The sequence below is a fragment of the Pseudonaja textilis genome, chromosome 2 (assembly GCF_049901715.1).
Source record: "Pseudonaja textilis isolate UNSWEBS1 chromosome 2, rPseTex1.2, whole genome shotgun sequence".
Classification (NCBI taxonomy): Eukaryota; Metazoa; Chordata; class Lepidosauria; order Squamata; family Elapidae; genus Pseudonaja; species Pseudonaja textilis.
Window position 1 is genome coordinate 164,541,268 of NC_141991.1, and position 13,510 is coordinate 164,554,777.

The 13,510-nt window shown below is 38.9% G+C and overlaps 1 protein-coding gene across 4 annotated transcripts in view; it reads right to left on the minus strand.

Annotated features, from left to right (window-relative positions):
• Window positions 1-13,510, minus strand: part of TDRD7 (tudor domain containing 7) — a 55,752-nt gene that overhangs the window by 15,731 nt on the left and 26,511 nt on the right. For all 4 annotated transcript variants that reach the window (XM_026712699.2, XM_087926322.1, XM_026712700.2 and 1 more), the window contains exons 5-6: window positions 9,528-9,613; window positions 3,177-3,394 (exon numbers count right to left, since the gene is read on the minus strand). In XM_026712699.2, coding sequence (XP_026568484.2) covers window positions 3,177-3,394; window positions 9,528-9,613 — 304 coding nt within the window. The remainder of the gene's footprint in view (window positions 1-3,176; window positions 3,395-9,527; window positions 9,614-13,510) is intronic.

Sequence of the window (13,510 nt, forward strand, 5' to 3'; positions counted from 1 at the left end):
TGGAGAAAAAAAAGGAAATCACTAGAGAATATTTTGAGGATCCTTATAAACAAGAGGAAGTTGACTTAAATAAAATAGAAGCATATTTGAAAGAAGGAATTTTGTACCCTTTATTGGATGATAAAAAAGAGCTGCTTAATAAAGTGATAACTTTAGATGAATTAAAGGCGGCAATTCAAAAACAAAAAAGAAACAAAACACCAGGGCCAGATAGGTTACCAAATGAATTATATAAAGAGATAGGTGCTATACTAGAGAACATGCTATTAGAGGTCTGAAATGAGGTATTACGGGAAGCAAAAATTCCAGAATCATGGAAGGAAGCTTACATAACATAGATTCTGAAAGAGGGTGCAGATGTCAACCAAATAAAGAATTATAGACCAATATCCCTTTTAAATTCAGATTATAAAATTTTTATGGCGATAATGGTGGAAAGATTAAAGAAAGTATTTAGCAACAACATTCATTTGGATCAAAATAGCTTTCTTCCCATGAGGTAGATTAGATATAATACAAGAATAATAATAGACATATTAGAGTATTATGAAAAACATCCAGGAAACCAAGTGGCCTTGGTCTTCCTGGACGCGCAAAAGGCTTTCGATAACTTAAATTGGGACTTTATGAAGAAGCAGATTAACTTGATGGACTTTGGAGGTAATTTTGTAAAAATGTTAAATGCAATTTATGCTATGCAAAAGGCTAACATATTATTAAATGGAGAAATTACTAAATCATTAAAGATAAGGAAGGGTGTCAGATAGGGATGCCCTCTTTCACCTCTGCTTTTCATAACAATTCTAGAAACTGTTTTGGACAGAATTAGATCAAATAAAGAAATCAAAGGAACTAAAATTAAAAGTCAAGAGTATAAATTACAGGCCTTCGCAGATGATATGGTTTTTGTTATAGAAGACCCAATAGACTCAGGACCAGCTTTATTAAATGAAATAGATAAATTCGGTAAACTAGCAGGATTAAAAATTAATAAGGAAAAAACTAAAATGCTCGTTAAAAATTTACCAAATAGCAAACAAAAAAAATTCGAAGAAAAGATGGGATTACAAATTGTAAATAAGATCAAATATTTAGGCATCTGGTTAAGAGCTAGAACATTAAATCTGTGGGAGGACAACTACATCCAATTATTGAAAAAGACTGAAAAGGATTTGGAAAATTGGAATAAGATGCAAATATCATTATTAGGCAGAATAGCAACAATCAAAATGAATGTTTTACCCAAAATACTATATCTATTTCAAACAATTCCGATATTATTGGATAAAAAATTCTTTAAAGAATTAGATAAAATTGTGATGAAATTTATCCGGGCAAAGAAAAAAACAAGAATAAAAAAAATATATTTACAAGATAACAAAAGCAGAGGTAGATTTGGACTCCCTGCCTGGGAGATCTATTATAAAGCGGCAGCATTAGTATGGATAAAAGATTGGATCAATTTGAGGAACAATAGAATTCTAAAATTGGAGGGCCACGACTTACAATTAGGGTGGCAATGCAGTTTTGTGGAACCCGAATAGCCAAAACAATCTATACTTTACTAGACATGTATTCCGAAAGTCACTAATTAAAATTTGGGCTAACATTAGAAGAAATCATTGTACCAAAATTCCGAAGTGGTTTTCAACAATGGAGGCAATTAAATATTATGGATATTAGTAAAAAACTGAAGTACCATCAAATATTAGATAAAGAGGGAAGAATTGAAACGATACAGGAACTTGAAGCACTAGGGATACTCATTGATAATTGGTCATACTTCCAAGTAAAATTGAGATATAATAAATACGTAAAGGAATATGGAATTGAGGCAAAAGATATGCATTTAGACAAAATACTCTCAAAGTCCTGAGAAAGGGTTGATTTCTAAACTATACAATATATAATATAATATTAATATAATATAATATAATATAATATAATATAATATAATATAATATAATATAACATAATATATATATATACATACATACATACATACATGAAATGGCTGAGAAAATCATGAAAGGACCTATGTTAGCCTGGGAAAAAAAAATCTGGTCACAGTATAGATCTGGATGACTGGGAAGAAATCTGGCAAAAAAATCTTGTATTAACTAAATCAGTGGCACATAAGGAGAATTTGTACAAAATGATGTATAGATGGCATCTGGCACCCTCTAGACTGGCCAAAATATTTCTGACAGCAAACCCATGCTGTTAGAAATGCAAAGGGAAATTTGGTACTTGTTTCCATTTATGGTGGACCTGCCCTGAGACAAAGAAATATTGGTTAAAAATAAGAGTGGATAGAAGAAATTATAGAGTGTGGGCTGGAGTGGAAACCTGAACTGTTCTTGTTGGGAATGATTAAAGGGGATTACACCCCTAAAGTAAGATATCTGACCATCCACTTATTGACACCGGCAGAGATTTCATTAGCACAATATTGGAAGAATCCAAATGTACCACTGATATATATTACTATTCAAATTATTATAGGATATAGGAAAGATTATTATAGGATATAGGACAAATGGTACAACTGGGTAGACCGTAAAGGGAAAACACATAAATGAACCCTAGAAACGAATTATATGCAACTGTCTTTATGAAATGTACAATAACAAAGGTGCTAAATATTTTTTTCTTCTACATTATTACTAGCATTTTATATTCACTATATTTTTTATTTACTATTCAAAAAATATGAATTTAGTATTAATTAATAAATAGTTATAAGCCAACGAGAAGACTAGTAAAGCATTGCAAGTTATGTAGTGATTAAGATTTGATAGTTAATGGAAATGTGAGAAGTATTAGTAATGATTATCAGGACGTATCAAATTCGGTATCAAATGTAAAGAGGAATGTGTTGTGTATACGCTATTAGTTTTGTATTTTCAAATTTGTATGTTTTTAATTCTTGTAAATAAAGTTCATTTTAAAATGTTAAAAAAAAAAAAGAATGGAATTACCAGTGTTTATATTACTATAGACAAGCTTCAACACTTTGATAATCCTAATTCAAATGAGGCTATCTAGACTTTTACAAGCTGATTTTAAATTCTGGTTGCCAAGTAAACCATCTTAAAGATTTTTATTTGAAAAATTTAAACATACATTCAAATCAGAAAATTAATTTTATTTTCTCTGATAAAGTTAGCACTTACCACACAAACATGTGGCCAGTATTCAAATTGTGCCAGCAAACTTGTATTAAAATCTTCATCATATGCCTCTCTGTACAAGTGTGGTATCTTTGATAACCATATTCCAGTTTTGAATTGATTTATTATGTCCTTTATTCTTTTCTGAATCTCATTTATATCAGTATTTGAGTTGCGAGGGGGGACTGGTTGCATTAATTGTCTTGGTTCTTTTACATTTTCTGCAAAAGCAAAAACATATTCTTGAGTAAATATAGTTTGAAAGTAACAATAATCAAAACTATTAATAGTATAAAATATGCCAGAGTGTGTTCTATTTAATAAGCCACAATTAAACCAACGCTTAATTCATCACCCAAGTATTGTAGTAATTACATTTTCTTTGTGAGGAGGGAAGATTCAGAAATCTTTAAATTCAAAAACTGCAACTTTAAAAAAGTTAAAAGCTTATGTAAATATTCAAATAAATACAAATAATGAATTTTCTTTCACCTGTTAAGATACTAGCACAAAGAACCATTATGTTGCAAAGTTTAAAGCAAAGTTGGCGGTTGATGTTTGCATATAGATCCATTAATACAGTCAACTGTCATAATAGTTGCGTCTTCCCTGACATAGCACAAGGTCTGTTTTTAGGCGCTAAGATGAATAAATGTGTTGGTGCTGCTGAATTACTTCAAGTATGCTTCCCCTACAATTCTGTTTTGAAGTTAAGATCAAATTATTCTAAATTTAACATAAATGTAACATAACAGAAAGTAGGGGAATGTATAAATACTACCAATCAATGCAAACACAAATTCCAAACTGATCATAGAACAATGAAGAACGCAACCACTTTATTTTCACCTGCAAAACTTTCAGGTCAGTTTAAATTGTGAAAGTAAAGGGGCGTTGGTACTTACCTGATACACCCGTTCTCTTTGAGCTGCGAAGAGCATCCAGTAGTGGGAGGTGCTTCAGTCTCCGCATTGTTAGGCTGAGCTTATCAAGTCCCTCCTTGATAATTCTAAAATTTTAGAAGAAATTCTAAAATCTGAGCTATAGAAGGTGAAGTAGGGTCTATTTGAGATTTATTACACCATCTGCAGAAAATGGACCATGTAGCATTGTAAATACGGATGGTTGAGGGTCGCCTGGCAGCTAGAATAGTGCTAATGACTTTGTTGGGAGAGCTTCTCGCTCTTCAATCTGCTCCGCTCAACCTCCAGACGGTTAATTGAAACCACTGAGGGTCCGGGTGTAGTAGGGGTCCCTGAGATAGTGAGATCTTGTCTTGTGGAATCCTCCAAGGAGGGGTTAACGAGAGGCTGCGAAGGTCTGCAAACCACGGCCGCCTGGGCCAGTGAGGTGCCACTAGGAGCAATTCTGCTTTCTCCTGTAACAATTACTGGATCACCCTGGGCACCAGTGCTAGCGGGGGGAATGCATACAAGAGTCCCCTTGGCCATGGGCAGCGGAGGGCATTGTAATTCTCCACCCCGTGGGATGGGTATCTTGAGAAAAATCTCGGGAGCTGAGCACTGAGAGGGGAGGCAAAGAAGTCCACCACTGGTTGTCCAAATATCCTTGCTGCTTCTTTGAACAGCGACAGGTGGAGGTGCCACTCTGACTGATCTATGGTGGCCCTGCTTAGCCAATCTGCTTGTGTGTTTGACAGGCCGGAAATGTGCTCTGCCTTGATAGATTGTTCTCCTCCCAGCGACACAGGTGCTCGGCTTCTCTCATCAACTGTATGGATTGTGTGCCCCCTTGCTTGTTTATGTGAGCTTTGGCTGTCACATTGTCTGTTAGGATAAGGATGTATTGACCTTGTACCTGGGGAAGGAAGCTGCGGAGGGCAAGGAAAACAGCGTGAAGCTCCAGCCAGTTTATGCTGCACGACTGTTCTATTGTGGACCATCTGCCCTGGGATGTGAGTGACTGAAGGTGGGTGCCCCATCCAAATAAGCTGGCATCTGTGGTGATAGTAATCCTTTGAGGCTCCTTGAAGAGGCAGCCCTTGTTGATGACCGGTTTGGCCCACCAAAGTAGGGACATGAGGACCTTGGGAGGTACCCTGACCGTGCGTTTGGAGTTGCTTCTGCCGGATCTCTGGTACGGAAGCAGGAACCACTGGAGGGATCTAGAGTGTAGACGGGCCCAGGGAATAATAGAAATGCATGATATCATTTTTCCTAATAGTTTAGATAGATCTAGTAATGGCACCCTTCTAGAGCGCCTAATCTCCCGAACGGATTTTTGGATGCTAAGTAGTCTATCTGAAGACAGATAGACTTTGCTTTCCAATATGTCGGTAACTGCCCCCAAATGAGTTATTCGAGTCGATGGAGATAATTGACTTTTTCCAATTTATAAGAAAACCATGCTCCTGGAGAAAAGCTAAGGTGGCCTGGGTGTCCCTCGCTGCTTGGGGATTAGAGGGGGACAGAATTAAAATGTCGTCCAGGTAACACTGAAGACGAACGGGGATATTCCTGAGATGGGCAGCAAGTGCTGCAAGGACCTTGGTAAAAGTTCTGGGGACAGAGGCTAGTCTGAAGGGAAGAGCCACGTATTCAAAGTGGTGATTGTTGTAACAGAACCTTAGAAACTTAAAATGGGAAGGCCGAATAGCGATATGTAAATACGCCTCCGTCAAGTCAATGGACGTGAGTACATCCCCATGTCTGATGCCCAGCAATATAGATTGTAGGGTATGCATTTTGAATTTACGATAAATTAGAAAGCGGTTAAGCCTTTTTAAATCCAAAATTGCTCTCCATCCCCCCAAGTTTTTTGGAACAACGAAGAGATGAGAGTAAAAACCCCGCCCTCTTTGTTCATACGGAACTGGTTGGATGGCTTTTATGTTTAGGAGGTGTTGGATAGCGGAATCCATTAGATTACGCTTGATTGGGTCTCTGGAGAGGGGGGATGACATAAAGAAATTTGGGGGAGTGGCGTGAAACTCAAGGGCAAGACCAAATCTAACAGTGTCTCTGACCCAAGCGTCAGAGGTAGAAGAGTCCCATTGACTCGCAAACAACTTAAGGCGACCGCCAATGGGGAGAGTCTCCCTTGACCTATCTTGGTCGTTGGAAGGGCCTGCTTCCTGTCCCTCGAAAAGGCCTCTTGTATTGGCTGCCCCTTCTACTTCTGTCTCCCAAGTCAGCTCTGTCCTGGGGTTGACCTGATCTGAAGGAAGGGGGCCTCTGATACCTGGGGGAGAAGGAGCCTCTTTCCAAAAGGGCTGGGAGGGTTCTGAAATCTGATTTTCGTATAAGGGAAGGAAGGAACTTTTTCTTGCTGCGGGTCTCCATAAGTAAGGGGTCCAGGGAGGGGCCAAACAGCTTATCTCCCACAAGGGAGGAAGAGGCCAGTTTTGCTTTATTTTTAAAATCTGCCTGCCAGAGTAAGCGGCGGGCAGTGACATGTAATGTGATTGCCCAAGAGGAAAACTTGACTGAGTGGTAAGTGGCATCAGCAGAAAACTCAACAGCAGTCGTAATCTTCGTGATGTCCTGGTGTGCCCTGATGTTAGCTGTGGGGACGTGTTGCTGCAGTTGGCAAAGCCAACGAATGGATGCTCTTGTGAAAAAAGATGCGGCTGTAGCCAATCTGATGGCCCATGCGTCTGACTGGTGTGCCCTGCGCAAGGCTAACTCGGCCCGCTTTTCCTCAGGCTTTAGAGCCTCTAGCGCCTCAGTCGGAGTTAAGGAGGACACTAAGCCCACTATGGGCTCATCTACCTCCGGGGTACTCAGTAACTTTGAAAATCCTGAGTCTAAATTAAAGAATTTTTTATCGTGACCAGATGGGGCCACGTGTACCGCTGTAGAGGCCAGCTGCTTTTGCACTAAATCAGAGAAAATGGGTGGGACCGGTATAACCTTGGCCTTGAATACAGGCTGGTTAAAGATTAGGTCCGCTGGACCTTCCATTGAGGGTGCAGGGGTGTCACCTGGCGATTGGGTACTTAGGCGTGAGATGTTCTTGGCCTTGAATAACAGTGATTTGAATAGGTGTGGTCTGAATAAACCCGCGAAGGCGGGCTGTTCCAGGATAAGCCCCTCGTCCTCCGACATTTCCACTTCCAGGGGGTCTGCCTCTGATAGGGGCTCGCTATCCTGCATAGACCCCATTTCGAATTCATCTGCCACCATGAACTGGCCCATTTCTCCCTCCTCCTCTTCCTCCTCCTCCTCCTCCCGGCCTTGAAAGGGGGTCTCCCTCTGCACATATACCTGGTGGTGGTCCGACCTGGGCAGGGATCTTAGTGACTGAGACTCGAGGTCAGGAGCCACAGAATAATGACTGGACCTGGTTACTTGCTGGAATCCGTCTGCGATCCCTTGGCGGATGGCCAACTCCATCCAGGTCCTTAGTCTCTCTGGAACCTCCTCAATGAGGGAGCCCTCATGACGAAGGCCAGCGGCTGTTGGGGTGAAGGTGGCTTCTGGCGCCCTTCTAGCTGGCGTTCCGGGAATCGGAGCATGTTGTCCTTGTGAGGGCAAACTGCGCCTGGGTGAGAGGGGAAGATCTGGGGGGTGTGTTTGAGCAGAGATAGAAGGACTGGAGGATGGTAAAGCCTGAGGCACCAGGGCTTCCCTGGCGCACTTGTCAAATTCTTTTTGTAGGGCCTTGTGGCGCCTTAAGGCATCTCTTTGGGAGGCTTTGGAGGTCTCCTTAGCCTGCTTGCACAAGTGATCGGTTTTGGCTTTTGCCTTCAATGAAGGGCCTTTGGAGGAGTTACCATTTGCCATTCTTATAAATTATATATTGTAGTAATATGCCAGGAAAGACAATATGAGGCAGTTGGCGCGCCCAGGGTCCAATCTGAGTCAAGACGGTTGCCCTGATGAGTATTTAACGCCCCCCCCCTTTTTTGATGGCTATATGTATCCAAGAATATATATGTATATAACCATATATAGGAGTCGTATCTCAGTGATAATAATGTAACGAATTACAATATTATACTGTACAGAATATATTATTAATATTATTATAATTATTGTTGATATTATTAAATTTATTAGTATTACTATTGTAAGTTAATACTAATATTGAGTTATGATTGAAAATGATACCACAATGAGGCTGGTATAATTGTTGCACTAGTGCTCCAGGAGCCACAGTATACTTGCAACACAATTTGAGAGAAAGTCAACCAATCAGCCAAATTTTGATACGCCTGAGGCCCAGATAGAAATGAAAATGGGGCCTACAGCAGCTTACTTGCACAGGCGGACACGGCCTAGGTGCCTGCTGCTTTGCCGCTGAGGAAGCTGTGGGGATTAAGCCAACAAGATTCAGTGAGAAAAAGGTAACCTTGAGTACAAATTGCCAGAGAAGGAGGTTAAAAGACTCAAGAGGATCTAGGGGAATCCTACTTCGAGTCAGATTCACCCACAGCACAGGGAATTTGAAGAAAAAAAGGCTTATGCCATGTTTTTTTGGAGTCCAAAATGGCGTCCACCAGTAACAGACAGCTCAGCGGCCTCTTCCCTTCGGGGAAATCGAAACCGAAACTCCAAGAATGGAGACGGTGAGAAGGGAGAGATTATCCAAAGTAAATTAAAATCGGCATTCGGGGGGGGGACACAGCGATATGACTCTCAGCAATAAAATACAAGCTGCTAGAACGAGGTTGCCAGAAAGGCAAAAGGGAATGCAGCGGCTGTTAAAGAGGCAGAGGCACTTTTTTTGGCTATGGGGAGGTCGCGCGAAGCCACTACGGAGCCTCCCGCTGCCCTCCTTGGGGGCGCAATGGTGCTTCCCCAAGTTAGAAAATTGGACCCAAGAGACAATTGCGCAGAGGCTAAGGGGAGAGAGAAAAACGAATCAAACCTGAAGAGAGAATCAAATTAGAAATCTTTAGATCGAAGTCATGGTTCGGCCAAGGAGCAAGCTAAAACACTGCCTGTTTCTCACTAGGCTGAGCTAAAACTGGGGAACGCTACGGAGGAGTCACATGGAGGAGGAGCATTCCTCAATTCAAGCTCAGCCTAACAATGCGGAGACTGAAGCCCCTCCCACTACTGGATGCTCTGAGCAGCTCATAGGAGAATTTAGTTTGATGCATTAACACATTTTCATCCATACTCATAGATAATAGGGCTTTATTTTATTTTTTTCATAAAATGTGTAAGACTATAGGCCATTAATGCAGAATTCCTTTGCCTTAGGGTATTGCATGAATCTAGTAATTGTGGTAAGTCATGGCTCAGAATAATGTATAAACTTTGGTTTGCCTATCTAACTTAGAACTATAGTCTTAGAGAACTTGCCCATCAGCGGATATCTTTTTTTGATATATCGTTATCTAGATAAAGCATGAATGAGAACTACATGTCGACTCTAATAACATACCATTGATGTCCAAAGGCACATTTCTTGTCAAATGAACTTGAAGCTCCTTCTGAAACCTTGGTGGAACCACAAGTCTTCTCTCAGGCCTAAAAAGCAAAGACTCAGGTTTTCATTTTTAAAAAAACTGCAGCTAAACAATCAATATACTATATAGACTCTATACCCGCATTCTTGTTTTCAGGTGCTATGGCTGTTAAGTTACTACATAAAAGCACCAATTTGTTTTCAGAAAGTCCTTTTCTGTAAGATCAACTACCACGGAATCCTCTATCTGTGCAGACCTCACTGGCTTCCATCATCAGAGAACATGACAGTTCTTTGGGCTTTCAGGATAAGATTTTCATGAATCTCCTTATCCTTGCATGGTTCAGTGACTCAGCAACACACTCAGAAAATAAGCCAAGAAAACTGTTGCTTGTCTTTGCAGAAACAGAACTATCCGAAAAACCCAGCAACTCCAATCTCTAGTAAATTAGGAAAAAAACTAGAAAGGGGGGGGGATTGCAGCCATTGGCAGAGCATTATACTGTTGTTAAGTAAATTTTGCTCCATTTTATGAACTTTCTTGCCACAGCTGTTAAATGAATCACTGCAATTGTTAAGTTAGTAACACAGTTGTAAAATGAACCTGGCTTCTCCACTGATTTTGCTTGTCAGAAGATTGCAATCACATGACCCCGTAATGTTACATACTGCAACTATAAAAAACATGAGCCAATTTATATATTACTGGTACACAATAGCTAAAATATCAGGTCTATCATGGTTGGGCAATATTTGAGAGATCATGAGCCACTATTCAGTCTCTCAATCTTCTGGAATATTACAGAAAATAGTTAATATTGGGTGATCTCTTATTTTGAAAATATAAGGGCTAGCATTTTTAAAAATATACCACATAATGCAAGTCTCATTTATATAACCACAGGATTTCGTATTTTCATAGACGGGATTACTAATCATGGCTATTTCTATTGGCCCTACAATTCTTAGTTTAATCTAGAATTTACAGAAAATACTTCAATTCTATGCAAATCTACAACTGGGTAATATTTATTAGGTTTAATCAAAACTGTATCAATTTTGTGTTCAATTTCAGTTGGTCCCAATATCCCCGAAACTGTTTTATTTCCTTCCCAGGACCCAATAAAGATATAATTGACTTAAATTGCCTGTTCTCTTGTGCATACCATCCTAAAACTGTGACTATATTTGGCCTTTGGGCATCTACTTTTTTTCCCCTTCTACTTAATTCTCTCTTTCCTGTTCTGCTCAATATAGAGCTTGATGGAAAGTTCTGGAGAAGTTCAGATTTTTTTCTGAATCAACAACATATCTTGTTCTTTTAAGTTTGTTGTATAGCAAAGCATTTCATTATAGCCTGCTTCCCAATGCTAGATAGATTTTCTTCCTCTACTAGATGCCTATTTCCTAGAGTCATTTCAGGCAAGTTGGGAAAGAGAATATCTAGAATTATAGTTGCTAACTGTCTGCAGCTAAGTTTGTGTTTATATGGGAAAAAGGGGAAATAATGGACTAACCTAGTATGGAAAACAGAGTATATTTTTAACAGAGGTATACAGAATATTTTGTATTTGAAACAGGGTGTTCCATGTTTTCTTACATAATCCCTCTTCTTCTTTATTAAAAACAGCTATGGTGGAGCAGCAGTGGTTAGAATGCAATACTGCAAGCTAACTCACTGCTCACTCCAGGAATTTGATCCTGACTGACTCAAGGTTGACTCAGCCTTCCATCTTTCTGTAAAATGAGGATCCAGACTGTTAGGGGCAATATGCAGACTCTGTAAACCAAGGGTCTTCAAACTTGGCAGGTTTAAAGGAGGAAGAAACCTGTTGTAAAGAAGGAACTTGAACAAGAAATTACAGAGTTCAAAAATAGAAGGAAGCATGAGAAAAAAAACCCAAAGTACCCTGCCTTGATTTTGATATATGTACAACAGTGACCTGAGATAAACTGGAGGCCTTTAAAATTTTACTAATGTACCCTACAACAATAAACTAACATTCATATAATTATTGTGGTGTTTGTTTCTTGATTTGGCCCACCTCAAAGAGCTGACACTCTCAACTAAAAAGGACTCACAATAATACTAATATATTAGTTTGAAAGCACCATTTTCCTAAAAGCGTAATAGGAGGATTAACAAGGCAATATGAACTAGTCTGAAAAATCCAGTCACAACAGTCCTTGCTGGTCTATCTGTATTATGGTCTACAACATCAGCAAACAATACATGGAGAAGTGATGGCACAGCAGCTGAGCTTGTCAATTTTGATTTTTTAGAATGTGAAAGGGGGAAGGGGACAATGCTACCAGGTCACTAAATATCTGGCATAAAGCTTTTTCTTATAATTGAATCTACGCAGAATTACAAAACGGGACCTAACAGTTCAGTTTTGACTAACTTTAAAAATGGACTATTGCCCATTTTGAAATCACAGTACTATTTTAGATATATGGAAATTATTTCCCCTCTTCAATAGATTATTCAAGCAGTATAACAACTAAAGGAAATTGGTACAGAGTTTTACCTTCAGTACAGCTACTCATATCTAACATATTAAATTTCTCCTAATATTGTAGAAAGAATCCCCAGAAGCTAATTTTTTGTTTCTAGTTTAGAGATACATAGTTTAAATTTTATGAAGGCAAATATAGATTATATGGTTTAGAAATATAGTTTATAAACAAAAGTCTATCGAACAGCTCTCTACACTTAGAATGAAAAATAGTAATTTAAAAGCAAATACGTAAACTCAATTTACTTTAAATATATAAATACATTGTACAAGTAGTTCTTGATTTACACATAGTTGCTTAATGACTGTTCAAAGTTATGATGGATCTCCCCAGTTATTGCCCCCCTGTCACATGGTCATATTTTGAGCATTTGGCAACTAGCCCAAAATTATGGTGGTTTTCAGCACCCTACAGAATAGGGAAAAAACAGGCAAAGCTAAGGGGGTAGAGTTAAGTGTCATCAGCTTAGAGTCATTATGTTCCCACAAATGATCCAAGTCCAAACTCTCTTGAATTCCATTGACCCTTTTTTAGTACTGAACTTTAGTTGATTAGATTCTTGTGTATAGACTTGAATAACCTGTGGTGCAACATAACATATAATCCTGATCCTTTGCACTTAACAGAGTCACATGACCATGATTCATGTTTTTTACTGGAAGTTGGCATTACTTCCGGTTCCTGGCCAAAAAGAAAGCCCACTGGATACAATGGGTCTGTTTAATGGTACATAGTGTTTGTTTAACCATAGTTATAAAACAGGTCATAAAATCAGACCGGTCACATGGTAACCATTTAATGACAAATAGGACTTACTACTGTAATTCTAAGCTCAATTATAGTCATAAATTGAGGACTTACATGTATGCGGTTAGAACTTAAGGCTACATTCTTTACTATTAATGCCTTCACTTCAGTAGCTCTAGAAATAGTCCTATCCTATGTTAATTATCTAATCAACATAATTACATTTGAAATTAACATTAATAAAACCATACTATATTTAAATAATTGGAATAAGTAATACTTGCTTATGAATAAATATGAAGAAACATTGACTACAGGCTATCACTTTATAATCAGTTATCTATTTTGCTTATCAGTTATCTATTTTGCTTGCAACCTTATTTCCCTATGGGCCTTTCAGATTGTATGTACGTATAAATGAGCCGTTAAAAGAATCTTGATTGTTGGCCACTGCCTGAACAAGTTCCTGCAGTTTTCTTGGCAATGTAATTCAAAGCAGTTTGCTACTGCCCCCTTCCTAGGGATGAGAGAGAGCAAGAAACTGGCCCTAAGTCTCCCAGCTTAAGGCTCCCTAAGTCTCCCTAAGTCTCCCATGCTTAAGGCAGGGCTAGAACAGTCTCACTTTTAACCCGGTGCCTCAACCACTGTACCAATCTGGCTCACTTATCAGATTATAAGAAATTCTAAACCAG